The sequence below is a fragment of the Ruditapes philippinarum genome, unplaced genomic scaffold (genome assembly GCF_026571515.1).
Source record: "Ruditapes philippinarum isolate M1 unplaced genomic scaffold, ASM2657151v2 ctg611_1_1_1_1, whole genome shotgun sequence".
Classification (NCBI taxonomy): Eukaryota; Metazoa; Mollusca; class Bivalvia; order Venerida; family Veneridae; genus Ruditapes; species Ruditapes philippinarum.
This window is the reverse complement of record NW_026863843.1, coordinates 204681-225345: the sequence shown is the minus strand read 5'-3', so window position 1 is coordinate 225345 and position 20665 is coordinate 204681. Positions and strand designations below refer to the sequence as shown.

The following is a 20665-nucleotide window of genomic DNA, read 5'->3' as shown; positions in this document are numbered from 1 at the left end:
GCTTATATTTGTCAATTAACACTAGGGTAACCTCCAAATATGGAAAGATAAATAATTTTTAATGGTTGCCCATTGCATAAAAATATTTTTGATTTGGCCTACAACTTCCAGGTTCCAAATCTAGCACATATATCATTATATTTAGACACTGTTGTGTTACTTCTAGAACACAAAACAGGCATAGTTGCACAACCTGCTTATTATCTAATAGATGATCCATAAAAACAAGAATTTATCACATATGAGATAAATTCTTCATAGATTTAAATATTATGGAATAAATGAATATGTTTATTTAATACGGTTCCATGCACTCACGCGGGAGACAGGGCGCGGTTTACACATTTTTGCACGAAATGTTCGTGCAGAGCGTGGTGAGTATTAAATTTTACATTGCAGAAATCCTTGTTAACTTTATAAGTGAAAAAACATAAAACATGGCATGAATGTCGATGCAGGATCATGCCGTAGCAGTTGGAATGTTGAATGCTGAAGCCTCTATCAGACAGGTGAGTGGCTGTTCATAAAAATATTTTTTTTTAAATATCGATAAAGTATTATTTAAATAGAAAATGTTATAATTTTATTATACTCAATGTCTTCATTCTCTTCGAAATAAAATAAAAGTCACATCTATTGGTATTATTCTTTTTCATATATAAGCGAAAACTCAGGGTGATCGGTTAGAACTTTTGTTCAGTGTAGATTATGTTAACATGATTTTTAGGTAGGTTTACATGACAGTATAATATTTAATAGGTTTTAATACATGATTTTAAAAATAGGTTAACATAAAAGAATAATGATTAATAGGTTTACATCATTGTATAGGTAGGTTTACATAAAAGCAGAATGATTAATAAGTTAACATGATTATATAGGCATGTTTACATGAAAGTTATTGCATATGTAGGTTTACATGAAAGTAGAATGGTAAAAAGATTTACATCATTGCATAGGTAGGTTTACATGAAAGAAGAATAGTTAATAGGTTTACATGATTGCATAGGTAGGTTTACATTAAAGTAGAATGGTTATTTGGTTTACATGATTGTATAGGTTTACATGAATGTAAAAACATTCATTCATTTACATGATTGTATAGGTAGATTTACATGAAAGTAGAATGGTTAATTGGTTGGTTTACATGAATGTAAAAACATTCATACATTTACATGATAGTTTAGGTAGATTCACATGAAAGTAAAATGGTTACTAGGTTGACATGATCCTACAAACTAATTAACTGGGTTTAAAAGTGTAAAGGTTGTCATGACTAGTTTATAGGTATGAATGCTTACAGTCTTACTGGTTTATTTCAGTAAACATCAATAGAGTCAACAGGTACAGTAAGAAAGAAAAATAAACATGTTTATTTATATGAGCAATTCTAAATCAAAGGGTGATCTGTTGTTGTTGTTTTTTATATACAAATGTATATTATATTTCTCAGATTACCTAGTATACTTATCTTATGTGTAAGCAGTTGTAGGTTCAAGTCTGAGGCAGAATTCATTTGTACTGTTTTAGCAGCCAGTAATAAAATACTATAGTAGATCTAATGAAATATGTACTTTATGTTAAAGCTTCTTATATTTCTTAATAATTTGTTTGACACCACTATTCAAAAAATATATATAACCGGTTATACAGCAAAGGGTAGTGTTTCTGTATCAGTATAAACTCTACTCCCACAAACTGCCCAACTTCTCAAAAGTGTAAATCAGAATGGGGGGACATAATTATTTCATAATGTTTTTAATGTCACGAAAGGCTTCAAGCTCAAGGAAAACTTTGTTATATAACCTACACTTCTAAATAACTAAAGGTTATCAGATGGGGCATTAAAATCTTCCTGTTATAACTAGCTTGTGTTTAAACCTGTACTGTTTTTATTTATGCCTAAAGAATGGATTCATTTTTTGCATTTATTGTCATTCAAAACTCCTCAAAACACCATAATGCAGGCACAAACACCACTGAAGCAAACAACAAAGTTTTAGGATACTGAGATTTTGGGTACATAGATACATTTTATTGTTTAACATAAAGATGGTTTGTTTTTTTTGTAATTTCAAAATTGAATTAAATAAAAATTTAAACTTGATTTATTTGGGTTGAAAAATAGACAGGTCACAAAAATGGACTATTTGTTTACATCTGAACTTTTTTTTCAGAATTTTTTAAAAAACACTTATTTCCCCTTGTTGATTATTAAATTTAAGAACAAAAAAAAATCTAAAATTTATTTGTAGTTTTTGTAAGAATTTTTGTCTTGGCTGACGGGTTTTTAAAAAAAGTTCCTAAAGTTAAAATTAAATGTACATAATAATTTATGGATTTTAAAACTGGTTATTTTAGGGTGTAAAACAAAATAGTTACTTTTAAACAACTGAAAAAAACATAAAGATTGAAACAATCAGTATCATTTTATGGGGAAAATAATACTTTGACCAATTTTTGATCTTTAAAAAAAATTGAAAAAAAAATTTTTAAAAAAATTTAAACAATATTTAATACAAAAATCTTACCTTTTGGACCCTTTGGGTTTCAACTTATGAAATAAATTTTTTCTGTGCCCCCCTGTTATTAATTCCAAAACTATGCCAAGAATTTTCTGAAAAATCTTATATCCAGCATAAAATCTTGTGTATATACAATAGGAACAAATACAGCCTTTTGTTAAACATAAACATCTTTTGTTTCAGCACTGCACTTATGAAAATAACCTCCATTAATTTTCCACGGAAGAGGCACTTGCAAATTTGCAAATGTTTTATAAATAATTCAACAACTTCAGACTAAACATACAAAAAAAAAACAATGTTTTCATTGCCTGGTTTTAAAATACTGTGGCAGGGCAAAATAGAAGAGGAGAGAGAGAGAGACAACTTGAACAATACAAGACATTAATATAACCTCCAAGAATAAACTCACGTATCAGCCTTGTAGGCTGAGTTGTTTTTTTCTCCTATAATCTCTTCTCTTTCTATCCTGCCGGATTGTACCACGTGTTAGTCCTCTACCTCGATATACAGACAGTTGGTACAACAATCAAGCTGCCCCAAGTTAATCCCCTCACCCACCACTATTTAAAATCCTGTTGCCCCCCCTGGTACTATGTTAGTGTTGAAAAAAACTACCATCCCAATAACCTCTAAATGTTCTAAACTCACAAAAACCTTCCAAAATTAAACCCCTTAAAACTAACCTCTTTTTTATTTTTTCACCCAACCTTTTTTTAACTCCCAAACCAAAAAAGGTTTTTTTTATATTTTCAAAAATTTAAAAAACCCCTGTGGACCCTTTTCCCTTTTACATTCCCCTGTAAAATTTTTTGCTTTAACAAATTGTGGACAATTTTGTGAGCAGTTTTTTGAAAAAAAAACCACTTTTAAAAAAATTGAAAAACAATATGTGTTTTTGGTTTTTGTCTTCAACATGCCCCCCAATATTTTGAAGGGGAGGGGAAAAGTGATTGTTCCCCTGGCTTGGGGCCCCGTTTTTCCCCAAAGGGGGAAAGATGAATATTGCTGGGTTCCGCCAACGTTAAAAAAAATTGGAATATTAATAATTAAAAAACAACAAAAAAGCTATTTATATGAAGAGGAAATAAGTAAGAAATGATTCATTTAACCCAAGCACTAACGAATTTTCTGTTATGCTTGTGATCCGTTTGATCACCCATTGATTAAATTGTTTTTTGAAATAATCTTCTTCCTTCTCGATTTCCAGTTCCACAATAAAAAAATAGACTCTGACTAGTTAGGTTACTCTTCACTGGTCGTGTTTCATGTATAATGGAATTTTTACATAAATAAAAAAGGTGCCCAAAATTTATAAGATTGGGTTTGCGGGGGTTTTTTAAACTCTTTCCCTTGAAGGTTCAAAGGGACAGCGTTCCTAGTCATAAGCGTAAATTAAAATTTATGCAACTATCTTTCACCTTTACATCAATAGTCTGTACTCTTGCCCCGATGCAAACAATTAAAAGGGCAAGCAATTGTTCAGATGAAACAGTATTTTTTTCGTGTTACAGATTGTTTTACTTTAAAATTCATATTTTATCTTGATAATTAAGGTGATTTACAGATCATGGTCATACTTGCATTTTTTATCTGGTCCATTTTCATGGTCATTAGAATTACTTTTTAAAGTATGAATAAAATCTGTCCATAAATAACAAAGTTATGGCAATTAGAGCAAAATTCAACAACTTGACTGTAACAATCAAGGTCATTTTAAGGTCAAGATCAAAATTTAAAAATTCAACATGTTGGTGTGGCAACAAGTGCTGATTTGTACAAGTATGAATAATAAATTCTTAGAAAAATAAAATAGTTTTACACAGCAAAATTCAATAATTTGACCTTAATGGTCATGGTCATTTTCTGGTCAGTCTTATGATAAATTATTCAACATGTTGGTTGCGTATAAATGTCATTTTCTTTTATACAGAAATGAATGTGATAAAGCTTAATTTAATAACTTGTCTTAGAAAGTCAAGGTCATTATAAGGTCAAGGTCATCAAAATCATGCATGTTGGTTGAGTCATATTAGTTGTTTTATCCAAGAATGAATAATGTATGTATATAAAAACCCAAGTCTTAACAATTTTAGCAAATTTCAATAATTTGACATTGACAGACAATTTCCATTAAAGTCAAGGTCAAATTAGAACCATTCAACATGTCAGTTTTGTCATATGTGTTCTTTAATCCAAGTATAAATGCAATTTGTAATAAATAACAATGTTTAGAGAATTTAAGTAAATTGCAATCATTTGACCATTATGGTCAAGCTCAAATAAAGGTCAACATTTATATTTGAATAACTCAACATACAGGTTTTGTCAAAAGGATTCTTTTGTTTAAGCATTAACACAAGTCTGTAAATAAGTAACAAAGTAATGACAATTTCAGCTTAATTTAATATTTTACCTTGACAGTCAAGGTCATTTATAGGTCAAGGTTATTTGAATTGCTAAACATGTCAGTTTTATTTCATGTGTTCTTTTGGCCGGGTGAATTCAAACTGTAAAACAAGAAACATGGCAATGCCATGAAACCAGGTTTTCAATTATCACCATTGTAGATAAAAATGTTGTATTTGAAATACAAATACAGGCAACAAACAATGTAACTATGTGCAATGTAAAACATGAATAATGTAGGAGGAATTGCCACAGAAGAAGTGTTCACTATATTATTCTGTATAAGGAAAAAAAAAGAAGGGCCATAATTAGGTAAAAAATTATCCAATCACAAAACTCCAAAATATGCGCCAGTGCACTTGATGACAAAGCTTCTGTGAAAGTTTTGTCAAAATCCGTTGAGAAATGTAGGACGAGTTCAGCACAGAAGAAATTGTTCACTATATATTGATAATTCTGTATAAGGAAAACAAGAGGGCCATGGTGGCCCTAGATCGCTCCCCTAACCCATCAACCACATCCAAGCAATGTCTGCATCCTGATCAAGTTTGATGACAATGGAGTCAAAAATGTGACCTCTAGAGTGTTAACAAAGTTTTTCCATATTTGGCCATTATGACCCAGGTGACCCATATTCAAACTTGACCTAGAAATCATCAAAACAAACATGCAGCACAGACACTTGTGGGTCAGATCCTGCCCCCCCCCCTCCAACGTGATACGCCCCTGCAAACACTCTATAATAATATCTTAATATTTAAACACGAATGGGACATCTGTTACAATGATAAAACTGATTTTCAAACAAATTTTACATATATGAAAAAATACCATATACCATCAAGTCTTAATAAAGTAAAGATTTAGTCTTTCACAGTTTTACTGCAGTACACAGAAGTATAGCATATTATCACTAAGAATGTCATTAAAGCAGCATTCTGTTTTGTTTTTTTTTCTGTTGGAAAAAACAATAACTAAGTATTTCAGTAATTTTATTGTGGAAAAGTGCATCAAATCACTGTTAAGCCTTCTTGAAACAGCATCCCAAGAGCTATTTATAACACATAATTGGCCTTTTGTCTAAAAAAGAATACCAGGAAACAACTTGTCTGCTTTGGTAATTTAAAAAAAAGAGCAAACCAGTAGATTACATGTATCAAGGGGTATTTTCCACCTTAATTCTTTTGATTTGACAATATATGAAACAATTTATCAAAAAAAAAATAATATGGAAAGCTGGAGGCCACTTCAATTAACACTTCGTGCTTAATTTATCTAATACAAGAGTGTTGGCACATATTTTCTCCATGAATATTACATATTTTCACAAAGATTGTCTACTAGCATTACTAAAATTTATTTAATAGCATTACTTAGACTCCATAGCATCATAAAGAGTGTCACATTCTATCACACAGTGTCACATTTCATTGCAACAAGTGTCACAAATTATCAAATATTTTCACCAAGTGTGATACATATCATATTTAAAAAATTTGAGATATACTTTGATGATAGCTAATATCATTCAATTATTTATCAATATCTAAATTAAAATACCAATTAAAGCTATCACTAAGGATATCACTTAGTCCATTCAACACCATATAATTAATTGTACCAACAGTGTCACCTATTTTCATCAAAATTGTCACATATTATCACTCAGTGTGTCACATAGCTGTCACATATTATCATCATAACTACAAACAAAACAAATTCAATTGTGAAGAATTAAATATATACCATTAGAATTCATATTCATCAATAAAATTATTTAACACTTTCAATTTCAAATTAAATTGTTAACACTTATTATTTGATGTTTTCCCTTCAAACGTAATGTTTCAATTTTCCGTCAGTATTTTAAAGTTTATATCCCTGTCCCAAAGTTTCCCTGAGGTTTTAACTTAATCTCAAAAGCATGCTGCCTTAAACTTTTTAATAGACTGATAGATAATGCATATTCTCAAAGCCAAATATATTCAGTTAGTGACTTACAACTCTTTCATCCAATAAAACTCAGTTAATTTGTTAAATAGGAGAGAAAATCAAGACTTAACTTCAAGACAAAGTCGATTCTCCTAAAAACTAACATACAGTCAACTATCGTTATCATGACATCGCTTTTCTCGATATTTCGTTATCTCGATGAAATTTTGAAAGACCCGATTTTCTTCCTTCTTTATCTATATTGAAAATATCTGTTTATCTCGATATTTTTATTTCGATATTTTCAGTATCTAGATGTAAAATTTCAGCCCCAACAGTTATTTTCACACTATTATCCTTTGTTTATCTCGACTAATAGTTTTATTTCGTCTGTTCCCTTCAGACATGTGGAAAACACAAACCAGACGATAATTGCTCATTAGCGCGTGCCATAATGATGATTATGTTTGTAACAAGTTGAGCTGTTATTAAAACAGTTAATCTAATTAGCGTGTTGATTGACTTATGTCAAAAATGAGTGAATTTTATGTTCTTTATAAATGTTAGAACACTGTATCAATTCATTCAACAGTTCACACTGTTATCTACTCATAAATGACAGAAATGGAGCACACCTTAATTCATTGAGTAGAGCAAGTATGAGCCAGTCTTTTTTTTCTTCTTTAAAAAGCTGTACTCATCACATTGTAGGTAACCAAGTAATTTAATAATTATTAGCCATTTCAGCGTTCTAAAATTTTTTAAAATCTATCTATATTCCTTTTGTATAGGTCTATAGAGAGTCTAGAATAACAATATAATTACTGAATATCATTTGTTATTCTTAAAAGATCATAGTAAATCGGATAGTAAATGCGCCAATGAATAACTTTACTAACGACCAATCATATCTTTTCATTTCTTCCAAATCAACTATACAAATCGCATAATTTTTCGGCCAATCATAATTCACCTATTAACGTGGTTCCGCGCTATCTGTCAAAATTCGTTTCTGCATTGTTCTCCTTCTCTAAAAGAAGTTATACTATATGATGGCTGAATTGAAAGGTAAAAGCTATGTTCTCAGGGGTATTGCTAAGGTTTATATCAATAAACCTTTTCATATGTGAAATAAAGTTTTAAAAACAAAGAATTACAGTGATTTACTGAGTTGGCCTGTTATAGGAAGGCGTACGCGTATAAGCGTCTTCCCCCCTTCAATACTAGTTTTAATATTATAAATATGATTTGCAATAAATAAAGCAATCAATAAACATAGTTATTAGGGTTTTTTTTGGTCCCAATATAGAAGGCGTACGCTTATAAGCGTCTTCCCCCTTTTTGTGATTTAAGTTTAAGTTTTAAATACAGTTTTTAATCTAAGTGTGGGTTATAATCCCACCTTTTTCCGGCTTCATCTACGGCAATTATTTGCATATTTGGGGCAGGAAATATTGTACTCACTAGTCACATATGCAGATATTAACTAAATACAGTTTTTTCCCTATAATAAATGAAGCATATGCTCGCACATATGGTTTTATACCGGTGGCGAGGGTAAATAAACCCAACACACACACACACACTCACTTCATTATGACTTTAAATGTAAATGAAATAGTGAAAGTATAGAAACGTTATCGTTGCAATATTGTTTCACAACATCAACAAATCAATCAGCGGTCAAACAATCTCGAGAAAGACGCGATAACTAACCCGGGAGGATATCCGGATCAACCACCCTGAAAACGATGTTTTCACTATATTGGTGTATTACTGGGTAAACCTCACTATGTGTTTATATCACAGACACCAGTATTTCCGCTGGTAAACATCCGTTAATGTTACTTTGTTAGATATTGACTAGGCTTATGAAAACAAGACATGGGGATATCATAGTTTATTTGACATAAGGTATCCACATGTATTTTGTAAAAATCAGTTTCTGCTTTGTTCAAACCCTAAAATGTTTATCTCAACATTTCGTTATCTCGATATTTTTGGATGGTCCCGGATGACTTCGAGATAACGAGTCGACTGTAAGAAGAAACATTTATTGCAATAAATATATATTTCTTCAATTACACTTTAAAGGGATATTCAGGCAAAATAATGACAAAACTATCAAAATGATCTAATGTACTCAAATCACGCTAAAATGACATTTCTTAAAGTTCCAGCATGAATTTCTGTTTAAATTCTACATATTTTGGGTTTGAAGCGTAAATATATCTATTTTATTGAACAAAATTTAGACGCCAATAAAATCACCGAATAAGTTTTAAAACAAGTCATGTCACTTGAATAAACCCTTGAAGTTACAATAACAGATATTGTGGATATTGTAGGATTGAAACAAGTCTAAGTCATTCATTTGACATGTTCTTTAACGTTTCCAGAGTTCACCGTGACAACAATTGTGAAATCCCATTGCTCTAACCTGACCCACGCGGGTCAAGTTAGGAAACCACCATTTTATTCTTTATATGGAGAAAAGTTTTGTTCTTTTGACTGTCTAATGTATTCATTTTGGGTGCATTTACAGAATAATGAATGAAAAATCCAAAACTAAGACATAAACATTTTGCCTGTGTCTCCCTTTAATCATTTCATTAGAGTAATTATGTTTATTCTATATGGTTATATATTAAAAACAAGTGCCTGAAAAATATATGGCCAAAAAGAAGGCTGTGTACATGTCTTACCCAAAAGTTTTGTGTGTTTTAAGGCTAATTTAAATGTTCAATGTACATGTATTACCCAAAAGCTTTAAGTATTTTTCTTCAGATACTTATATACACTTTAGAAAAACATACAAGTACACTGATTATAGGTTTGTGAACGTATTGTATCTAAAATGAAATAATTTATTCAAACTCTTGACAAGTTTTTGTATCATTTCTAGTGATACAGAATAAAGTTTATTTATACAGTACAGAATTTATTAAGACATGTTTTTAAAGAATATTGCATGTAAATTAATGTACAATTAAAATTAATCACCATATTCTTAAAAGATATATGACACATTTTATCAAAAGAGATAAAGCCATATAATTATTTTGTATACCTATATAATTTTTCTCTTAAAATAAGCAAAAATAAATTTAAGCAGGGGAAAAAAGTCAAATTAAATTTTATGAAGTGAGTTATAGAGAATACCATGCTAGTGTCTGATATTATAAAATTTATCAGGCAAGGCTAAGAAAAAAAAAGAAGGGCGAGGCTGTGCCGAGCTCTCCTTTTTTTTCGTGCCGAGCCTGATAAATTTTATAATATTAGACACTTGTTTGGTATTCTATTTATCATGTTTTCAATTTCAATTGTTGTTTGATTTTTTTTATTTTAATTGAAGCAAAACCCTATCCAGAACCTCTCGTGTTCAGACGGCGCGCAATAATATGTGAAATGCCAAATCAAAAAGAAATAGTCCCAAATGTTTTAGTTAATTGTAAGTGACGCGTTCATATTCAAAATTTCTATTCGATTCAAAGTTTATCAGTTAAATATTTCCAACCCAGTAGCAGGAAAATATATTCCATTCTTTTTATTTCATTTCGCAAATTTTGCATATTTTTGATGAGGTGTCTGATAAAGCTTGGGGTGACTGATAAAGCTAGGTTTATCAGGCATGCACTTTATCAACAGAAATCAATGTAATGACATGATAAACTCCCCTTTATATTTTCATTCAAAACCAAAAGAGGAAGTAAAAATAGTAAACTTTCCAACTTACAACCTTGTCAAACAGAAAGTTTAAAACATAGTGTCAAATATAACTTTCAAAGTAAGTTTAAAATTTATCTTTTTAAACACAATTTCACATTTGAGTAAATAAATAATTTCAGAAATTTATTGGATGCAATATTAATATTATATTATTAATTTAGTTAGTGTTTGATTCAAGTAGCTTCCAAGTTAAGCGTCTGCTTCAAGTTACAATGTAATATAATGTTAATTTTAAAAAAAAAAACACTGAAAATTTATCAAACTTATAAACCATATATTGATGTATCAAAGCCTTGAATAATTATCATAAATGTTACTCTGAAATGCAAAAACCTAAAACTATTTTAAGGGACATAATTCAATTAACTACTGATAAACGTTAAAAGTGAGTTATTTATCTTTTTTTTCTTTTTTTTTTAATACAAAAACAGAGGGAAAAAACGATTTTTTATAGTAGTTAAGTCACAACGTAGTGGAAGTAAATCTACAATAACAGAAACTTTAAGTAAAAATTTGCATCAATAAAGTTTAAAAAATAAATATTCAGAAAATAAAACCTGATTCAAATAATAAAGTTAAATAACAAACAAATACATGTAGATAAAGGATCAAATCTATACAATATCCTTATTATTATCATTAATATTATTATCATTAATATCATTATTATTATTATTATTATTGTTATCAATATTATTATTATTTAATTGATATCTACCTTAAAAATTTCATAATATCAATACATGCTTGTCCTTTCTGTTCTAGGACATCAAGGGCAAATAAGCAACAAATAAAAGTATGTGACAAAATAAATTTAGTGAGTGACTTCAACATTTTTCCTTTTACTAATATATTACAGAATGTTTCAAGAACATGACTACAGAGAAAACCTATCATTGATGTTATCAGAGGTTTTAGATGACATTGGTGTCAATGAAAGAATAGTGATGAGAAGAAGAAGACATTCCATGCTGATGGAGACTATGGATAATATCACTAACAGGTTAACTGATACAAACATGACTGTATATTATCTAGGGAGTCAGAGTGAAGGTACAACTACTATAGGACTTCTTTCAGACTTTGATATACTAGTCTGTTCCCATGATTACAATATAATACAAGACTGGTCAGAGTGGGAACATGGCAAGAGAAACTACCTCATGATACAGGATGAGAACACTACCCCTGGTTATTGTTTCTTACAACTGCTCCGACATGATGTACCTCTTCCTGCCACTGTCATTCCTGATGAACACCATATAACTGATAGAAGTGGAAAAATATTGTTAAAAAATACAATATTTAATGGTGCCATTCAGGGTGCTGTAGATCATGGACCATCACTTGCTAAACAAGGACGACCTGGACTATCTGATACAGACATTGTGCCATCTTTACCCTGTAAATCATTGCATCAATCAGCATCAGATTGGTTAGATAGACAAGGTATTGGCAGATGGCCAACACAAGACATGAGAAGATATGCAGCTAGTACTGGGTGTTTTGTTGTTGCAACTGGAAGTAAGGTCAGTGTATATCCTGATCTGGAATGGAGAATATCTACATCACTGGCAGAAAGGTGTCTTATGTTTAACCTAAATATAACACAAATAAGGTGCTATGTATTATTGAAAATGATTCTTAAATCCTTCCTTAATCCTCAGGATGAAATCAATATATCAAGTTTCATGTGTAAAACAGTTCTATTACACTGTATAGAAAACACAGAGTCAAGTATATGGACAGAGAACAATTTATTTATATGCTTAACATACTGCTTATTAGAATTACATAGCTGTGTACAGAATGACCGTTGTTCACATTTCATTATCAGAGAAAATAATTTGATGGCAGGGCAATTTACAGCTGAAAAAAAAAATGAACTTTTAAAAAAAATAAGTGATTTTTTACAGAATGACAGACAAAAGTTACTTACAATTGATATTGATGATCTTGGTCATAGACTGCAAGTTAAACTGAACATGGTACCAAATGGAGCATATTATTATCAATCTTCTATTGAATTGAATGAACATTTTATGACCTCAGAATATTTAAACAAAGCATACCTTACAAGCGTAAATCATAAGCTTGTTTTAAAACATTTACAAAATAAAAACATTAGAACAATGAAGCATTGTATTGGTAAACTTATTACTTTCAATATTAATGGTAACAGATTAGAACAGGCTGCATTCAAGTTTCTATCACCTTGTGTTTATACCACATATGGATCTATCCTGGCATCATCTAGTATTAGTGAAAACAATCAAGTATCACCTGAAGCATTGGTTTGGCTATCAGCTGGTTTAAACTCAGATATCTCATCTAGCAGACTCAAATTGGCTTCAGTGCTTTACAGTACAGAATATATGGAGGAAGCTGAACTGATTCTAAGACACACTGAACAACAGTATTACTCTAACCCTGTTATACCTACCTGTAACTGCTGGCATACACCTCCATCAGCACCAACAGCAGAATATAGGAGGGTATGTGGTGAACAAAGTGAGGACTGTATTAAACATATAACAGCATTTTGTGTCAAATTTATAAAGGAAGAGATCAACTGTGTTCCTCATGAACTACAATATGAAATGTTCAGATCTACACAAGATGACATGATACACAGACATCAGCATGCAGACAAATGGATGGACTGGGCTGTAGTTGATTCTCTACCTTACCTGTACTTTCTACAATATAAGATCTATCGTCATCTACAAAGACATCAAGATCAACAACAAGCACTTGGTAAACTTATAAGAACCATAGCAACAGATAGAAACCTTGGACATAGAGAAACTGCTCTTAACATTTTAGGGCAATGTATGGAACAAAAAAACAGACCTCAACATGCATTAAAATGCTACCAGCTTTCTCTTCAACAAAGGGCAAGAAACAATGTAGCAAACTTCCATATAGGCAAGCTTCTTTACAGAATGTTGGTTAGCCAATAATAAGGGGTCAAAAACAGTGACAGTGTTACAAATTAAGTTTTTAATGATCATAATTATACTGCTTGTTTGTATCAAACTGACTCAGATGTTAAAATATATGCCTGTCATCATTCTTTCTGTAACTTTTTAGTTTCAAATAACACAAAGTGAATTTAACCAAGTTTTTAACTTTTCACTACACATTTGAGGGTCTTTCAGTTATACTTTCATACGAATTATCAACTAATATGTGACATGATATTTATAATCTTATACTGTCTGTCATAATGTATGAAATAAAAAAAATAAAACTGTATACACATCTTACTGCCTAAAACATTTCTAAGAATTCTTTTTAAACTTTTTCTAAAACTTTACTTGAGAAGGTCTATGTCTTTTTAAAACAAGAGGGCCATGATGGCCCTGAGGTCACTCACCTGTATATAGGCCCCCCCCCCCCCCCCCAACGTTGCAGGGCCAATTTAACCCAGGGGCTTTTATTGCACAAACTTGGTAGACACCCATAAGAAAATGTTTCATGATAAACATCTAAGCTCTAGCTCATTGGGCTTTTTAAAAGAAGATTTATTTAAAGTTTTTACTATACACATATAGTTAAAAACAATGACACCCTTGGGGCGGGGCCAGTTTTGACCCCAGGGCTTTTATTTGAACAAACTTTGTAGACACTTACTAGAAGATGTTTCATGCTTAATATCTAAACTCTAGCTATTTGGGTTTTTTCAAAGAAGATTTTTTAAGTTTTTGCTATACACATATAAGGAAAATCAATGACCCCCGGGGCGGTGCCAATTTTAACCCCAGGGCTTTTATTTGAACAAACTTGGTAGACACTTATTAGAACATGTTTCATGCTAAATATCTTAGCTCTAACTCTTTTGATTCTTTAAAAGAAGATTTTTTAAGTTTTTACTATGTGCATATAGGGAAAATCAATGACCCCCTGGGGCGGGGCCAATTTTGACCCCAGGGCTTTTATTTGAACAAACTTGGTAGACACCTATTAGAACATGTTTCATGCTAAATATCCTAGCTCTAGCTCTTTGGGTTCTTTAAAAGAAGATTTTTTAAGTTTTAACTATATGCATATAGGGAAAATCAATGACCCCCCTGGGCGGGGCCAATTTTGACCCCAGGGCTTTTATTTGAACAAACTTGGTAGACTGCCATTAGAACATGTTTCATGCTAAATATCCTAGCTCTAGCTCTTTGGGTTCTTTAAAAGAAGATTTTTTAAGTTTTTACTATATGCATATAGGGAAAATCAATGACCCCCCGGGGTGGGGCCAATTTTGACCCCAGGGCTTTTATTTGAACAAACTTGGTAGACACCTATTAGAACATGTTTGATGCTCAATATCTTAGCCATAGCTCTTTGAGTTCTTTAAAAGAAGATTTTTTAAGTTTTTACTATATGCATATAGGGAAAATCAATGACCCCCCGGGGCGGGGCCAATTTTGACCCCAGGGCTTTTATTTGAACAAACTTGGTAGGCACTCACTAGAACATGTTTCATGCCAAATATCTAAGCTCTAGCTCTTATGGTTTTTTAAAAGAAGATATTTAAAGTTTTTTCTTTCGGTTGCCATGGCAACCAGAGTTCTGCATGGAATTAAATTCTTTGAACAATTTTTAAAGGTGACCACCAAAGGAACATTCCTGTGAAGTTTGGATGAAATAGGCTCAGTGGTTTATGAGGAGATGTCATTTAAAGTAAAAGTTTACGGACGGACGACGGCCGGACGCCGAAAGGACGGACGGACGCCGGACGAAAAGCGATCACAAAAGCTCACCCTGTCACTTTGTGACAGATGAGCTAAAAAACAAAGGACCATAATTAGGTCAAATATTATCCAATCACAAAACCCAGACAATATGTGCCAGGGCACTTGATGACTAAGCTTCTGAGAAAGTTTGGTCAAAATCTGTTGAGAAATGTAGGAGGAGTTGCGCACGAAAGAAATTGTTCACTATATATTCTATATAAGGAATAAAAAAAAGGGCCATAATTAGGTCAAATATTATCCAATCACAAAACCCCGACAATATGCGCCAGGGCACTTGCTTACAAAGCTTCTGTGAAAGTTTGGTCAAAATCCGTTGAGAAAATTGTAGGAGGAGTTCAGCACAGAAGAAATTGTTCACTATATTCTATATAAGGAAAAAAAACAAAGGGCCATAATTAAGTCAAATATTATCTAATCGCAAAACCCCGACAATATGCCCCAGGGCACTTGATGACAAAGCTTCTGTGAAAGTTTGGTCAAAATCTGTTGAGAAATGTAGGAGGAGTTTCGCACAGAAGAAATTGTTCACTATATATTCTATATAAGGAAAAAAAAACAAAGGGCCATAATTAGGTCAAATATTATCCATTCAAAAAACCCTGACAATATGCCCCAGGGCACTTGATGACAAAGCTTCTGTGAAAGTTTGGTCAAAATCTGTTGAGAAATGCAGGAGGAGTTGCGCACGAAAGAAATTGTTCACTATATATTCTATATAAGGAAAAAAAACAAAGGGCCATAATTAGGTCAAATATTATCCAATCGCAAAACCCGGACAATATGCGCCAGGGCACTTGATAACTAAGCTTCTGTGAAAGTTTGGTCAAAATCCGTTGAGAAATGTAGAAGGAGTTGCGCACAGAAGAAATTGTTTACGCCCGCCCGTCCGCCCGCCCGCCGACATACCTCAATCTAATAACCAGTTTTTTCCTTCGGAAAACCTGGTTAAAAATAACAAAGATATGGCCATTTTTAGCATAATTCACTAATTTGACCTTTAGTCTAAAGGTCAAATTGAGTTTGATCATTTTTAAATCATTGTCCTTCATGTAGTTGTGCTTGAGTATGAAGACAGTTCATTCACAAATAGCAAAGTGAAAGCCTATCATAGCAAATATCAAGCAAAATTCAATTTGACCATTAAAATCAAGGTCAATGATAAGTGAAGGTCATAATCAATTTGGTCAACTTGATGGTCTTGTCAAAAGGATTCTTTTGTCAAAGAATGAATACAATCTATTCATAAATAACAAAGTTTTATGCTTATAGACAATAATAGCAAAAATCAAGTACAATTCGAACATTTGGCCATTTACCTCTTTAAAAACTATGAAAAGGTAGGAAAATCTAGGAATACTGTGAGCTTGTCAGGACACAAGAGCAACCGTAAATCTACATGTATATCCTCTATGACCGAAGATATAAATTTTATCATTAACTTGCTTTGTTAAATAAAAATTCATTTTCCACCTAAAAAAGGCAAATAAAAAATCACAGCAAATCACATATATTCCACTAAATCTATGCCTACAATTACTCAAATGCTTAGATTAGAATTATTGGCTTTCTTATATACCACTTAATTATTGTGAGCTGTTGAGCATGGAAGACACTCTAAGAAGTTTATCATAACTATTAATGTAACAGCACTTTTATGTTTTCCCTGATTTATGATGTCCCCCACAATTCTTGGAGATTAACCTTATCAATGGTATAAATCTATGCTCTGTATTCCTTGGCTAAAATATTGATCTAGACCATGATGCTAAGCTTTCTGAATTCCTCTGTATCTTATTCTAGAACTAGCTATTAGCTATATTCCAAACAAAAACAGAGCATGAATGGGAATTTGACATTTTATTTTAAAATAAAAGTTTTGCTTACATGATAAAAGTATGGAAAAACAAGACAACCATGTTGGCCAGAGATTGCCCACCTGAGATCAATTGCTAGGAAAGGTCATGAATTTTTTAAAGCTGTAACTGGAAAATAAAGTCAGCCAAGGTCAAATTTTCTTCCAATGTTACAAGAAGTTGAGAATTGAAGATAAAATTTGTTTACATAAGTCACCTGCTAAGGAAATGTGACCATATAAGGTCAACGTTCAATACCATATACAAATCTGTGCCTTATCAAGGTCAAAATTTGATAGCTATAGCATACAATTAAAAGGTAAGTTTTAAAGTTATTCAATGTGAAAGGTTATCCAACACAAAACAACTCTTTATGTGATATCAAAACATGTCAAGGCTGAGGCTGGTCAACCCTTGTAAGTGCTAAAAGTTGTGTTTTTTTAGCAAATATCTGTCTTTTACAATAATGAAATGAATTTTTGCAGTTGAAAAGCATATAACAGATTCTCCACGTTATATATCAGCTAGTGGCCTATAAAATTGATTTTTTTAACATCATGCAGTTTTCCCGAAGATCTGCTTTTTTACATCCCAAATTAGCAATTTTACCAATAGTCTGTACCCTAAAATCAAGAGGCTAGACATCTTCCGGATAAAGTTGCATATACCCCTTCTAAGTAACCTGATTCTGGTTTCAAAATGATTATAAGTTAGTTGTGACCTACCTTCTACTTTGTCTGTCTCATCTTTTTTAATTGTCAACAACTGTTACTGAAAATAGAATTATATTTTATTACATCAGTGCACAATGTTAGTTACTAGAGGTAATACTCAGGTGGTGATAAATAACACCCTTACATCACTATGACAGTGACAGGGGTGATGAACCATTGTTTGACATCCCCTGGGAATGCAGTATTGAATAGGAATGAATTTTGTTCCAAAGAATTACATAATCAAATAGGGAATAGCTTACATCATTTATATTACAAAATTTATCCATTAAAATTTGAAAATACCAACCATGTTCAAAATATATATATCATTTTACTAATATCCAAATATTTTTGACACAGTGTTCAGGGGTATAATAAACTTGATTTATCAAACAAGACTATGAATATATGAATTTACTTCATGAGTAAAGACTATGAAAGTATAACTTTGATTTATCAGTAAAGACTATGAAAATATAACTTTGATTTATCAGTAAAGACTATGAAAATATAACTTTAATTTATCAGTAAAGACAATGAACATATGAATTTGATTTATTAGTGAAGACTATGAATATGTGATCGATTTGATTTATTAGTAAAGACTTAGTGTATACCATTTTCACATATTAGTAAAGACTATGAATACATGAATTCAATTCATGTATAAAGACTATGAAAATATGAATTTCCTTTATCAGTAAAGACTACAAATTTTTTAACAGGTACATCAGTTAAAACAATTAATATATGAATTTGATTCATGAGTAAAGACTATGACAAATATGAATTTGATTCCTCAGAAAAAAAATAGGAAAAACATAATCTATAAAATAAACAACATCCTTAGGGCCAAACTGTAATGATTATATAATAATTCAAATAGCAAGATGTACTATCAGTGGTTAAAAGAAATATCAAATAATCTTGTTATTCCTCAAACTGCTGAATTAAGGTACAGCATTTATCTTACTTTAAATTGAAACAGTCCATTACTTTTAATTTGGGTTTTTTTAAAATACCCAAAATCAAAAAAAAGAGATATTTTTTAACAGTAAAAAAAAAAAAAAGACCCAAAGGTCCGGGCCCTAAGGGGGCTATCCCTTTTTCCAAAAATCAGGTTAAATGTTAAAAAGACTGTAACTTCCATGAAAAATAGTAATCTAATTATCTAACCTACCAGTATCTAAAACAATCATCAAATAATAACAAACACAAAAAGTTATTATGATTACCAGTGAAAATGTAGTTAATCCCAACAACCTTTATTCCTACAGATATCTATGTTATCAATAAACCAAGGTAAAAGAACACACTTTTTTTATTGACTATATAAAATGTAAAGAAATTTTAATTCCACTTAATGGGGAGACTTTAAAAGGTCTAAATGTGTAAACGATTGAATAAAACTTAACAGTGTAAAAGGTTGAATAAAATTTTACAGCTATACAAAAATATGCTTTCAAGTCCAAAAGTAAGTAAATGTATAATACAAGCAAATGTTTGTAAAGATCTTTACAAAAAAATACTCAATAAAATCTGTTTCCCTATATCACGCACCTGTAATTTTAACTCTATCTAATATCTAAATAGTACTTATATTGGAAAGGAAATATCTGCCTTATATTTATTGGTATTGGATTTTGAAATGCAAACACTTCTTTATTCACACAAAAAAATCTATGATAATATCATTAAAATCTCAAGGTCTTATATCTCTGGTGGCAATATGGTTTTTCACTTATATCAATATAAATAAATTGAAATCTTAGTAACTACATAATCAATTTTTAGTCTAAGGTAGGGAGTTTTGGTAACAAGAATTTTATCATCAATTGTGATCTTTTGTTGTACAGTCATAAACTAAAGATTAAAGAAATAAAAACTTTATTATAGTGTCATTCCTATGTTTGTCTTTGTTTTGTTATATAAGAGAATACTTGATTTACTCTCGATCAAAGGGAGAGAGAGAGGGTGGTAAAATAAAAACTTGACAGCAAAACAGAAGCATTATTAAACCTGGAAAAAAGTAATACCTATACATTAAAGATACACAACACCATCTGATATAATACTAAAATTAGGTAATCCCAAGATGAAACTATAACTTAAGGCTTTTATTATACTAGAAAAGGATTAGTTTCAGGGTTCATACAGACATCCAATGCCAAAATTCAAGGACTTTTTAAGCACTATTTAAGCATGTTTTCCCATTTTTTAAGCACATTTGTTGCACATATATCAAAACAATATTCAACCTAAGAATGATAGTTTATTCACTATTTTTTCTTGAATTATACACATTTTCTGGCCAAAATTTTAAGGTTTTATAGAAGAAACAAAGGGTGCATCAAATACAAATTAGTTCAAAACAAGTGCAATTTGTCCACTTACTGTTACCTTGAGCAAACATTTCATTGATTTTGATACTAAATTGGATCATTTTTTTTTTATTTTGTTAACTGTTGATTTTTATCGACACTATGTCATTCAATCATTTTCAAGCATATTTTCAGCAAATTTAAGCACTTTTTAAGCACTTTTCAAGACAGTAATCAAATTCAAGGACTTTTAAGCACTTTTTTACATTTTTAAGCACTTTTTAAGAAAGGGACTCAAATTTAAGCACTTTCTAAGACTGTACAAACCCCGAGTTTCCAGCTTAAGATTCTTTCAGGATTTTTATCCCTCGCCGAAAGGCGGCGTGGGATATAGAAATAGTCTCCGTACGTCCGTCCTTCCTTCCGTCC

The 20665-nt window shown here is 31.2% G+C and overlaps 2 protein-coding genes across 3 annotated transcripts in view; one reads left to right on the top strand and one right to left on the bottom strand.

Annotated features, from left to right (window-relative positions):
- LOC132723477 (uncharacterized) overlaps positions 1-17946 on the bottom strand; it is a 35620-nt gene extending 17674 nt beyond the window's left edge. The window contains exon 1 of the mRNA XM_060708202.1: positions 17925-17946. The gene's annotated coding sequence lies outside the window, so the exon portion shown is untranslated. The remainder of the gene's footprint in view (positions 1-17924) is intronic.
- LOC132723473 (uncharacterized) lies at positions 10570-13862 on the top strand. 2 transcript variants are annotated; one of them, XM_060708196.1, is made up of 2 exons: positions 10570-10653; positions 11455-13862. In XM_060708196.1, exon 2 carries the CDS (start codon positions 11456-11458, stop codon positions 13556-13558), a length of 2103 nt encoding a protein of 700 aa, XP_060564179.1. In that variant the 5' UTR covers positions 10570-10653; position 11455; the 3' UTR covers positions 13559-13862. The 2 variants fall into 2 exon arrangements, with proteins under 2 accessions (XP_060564179.1, XP_060564178.1); XM_060708195.1 differs by having other exon boundaries at positions 10601-10653; positions 11361-13862.
- Positions 17947-20665: the final 2719 nt, after the last annotated feature.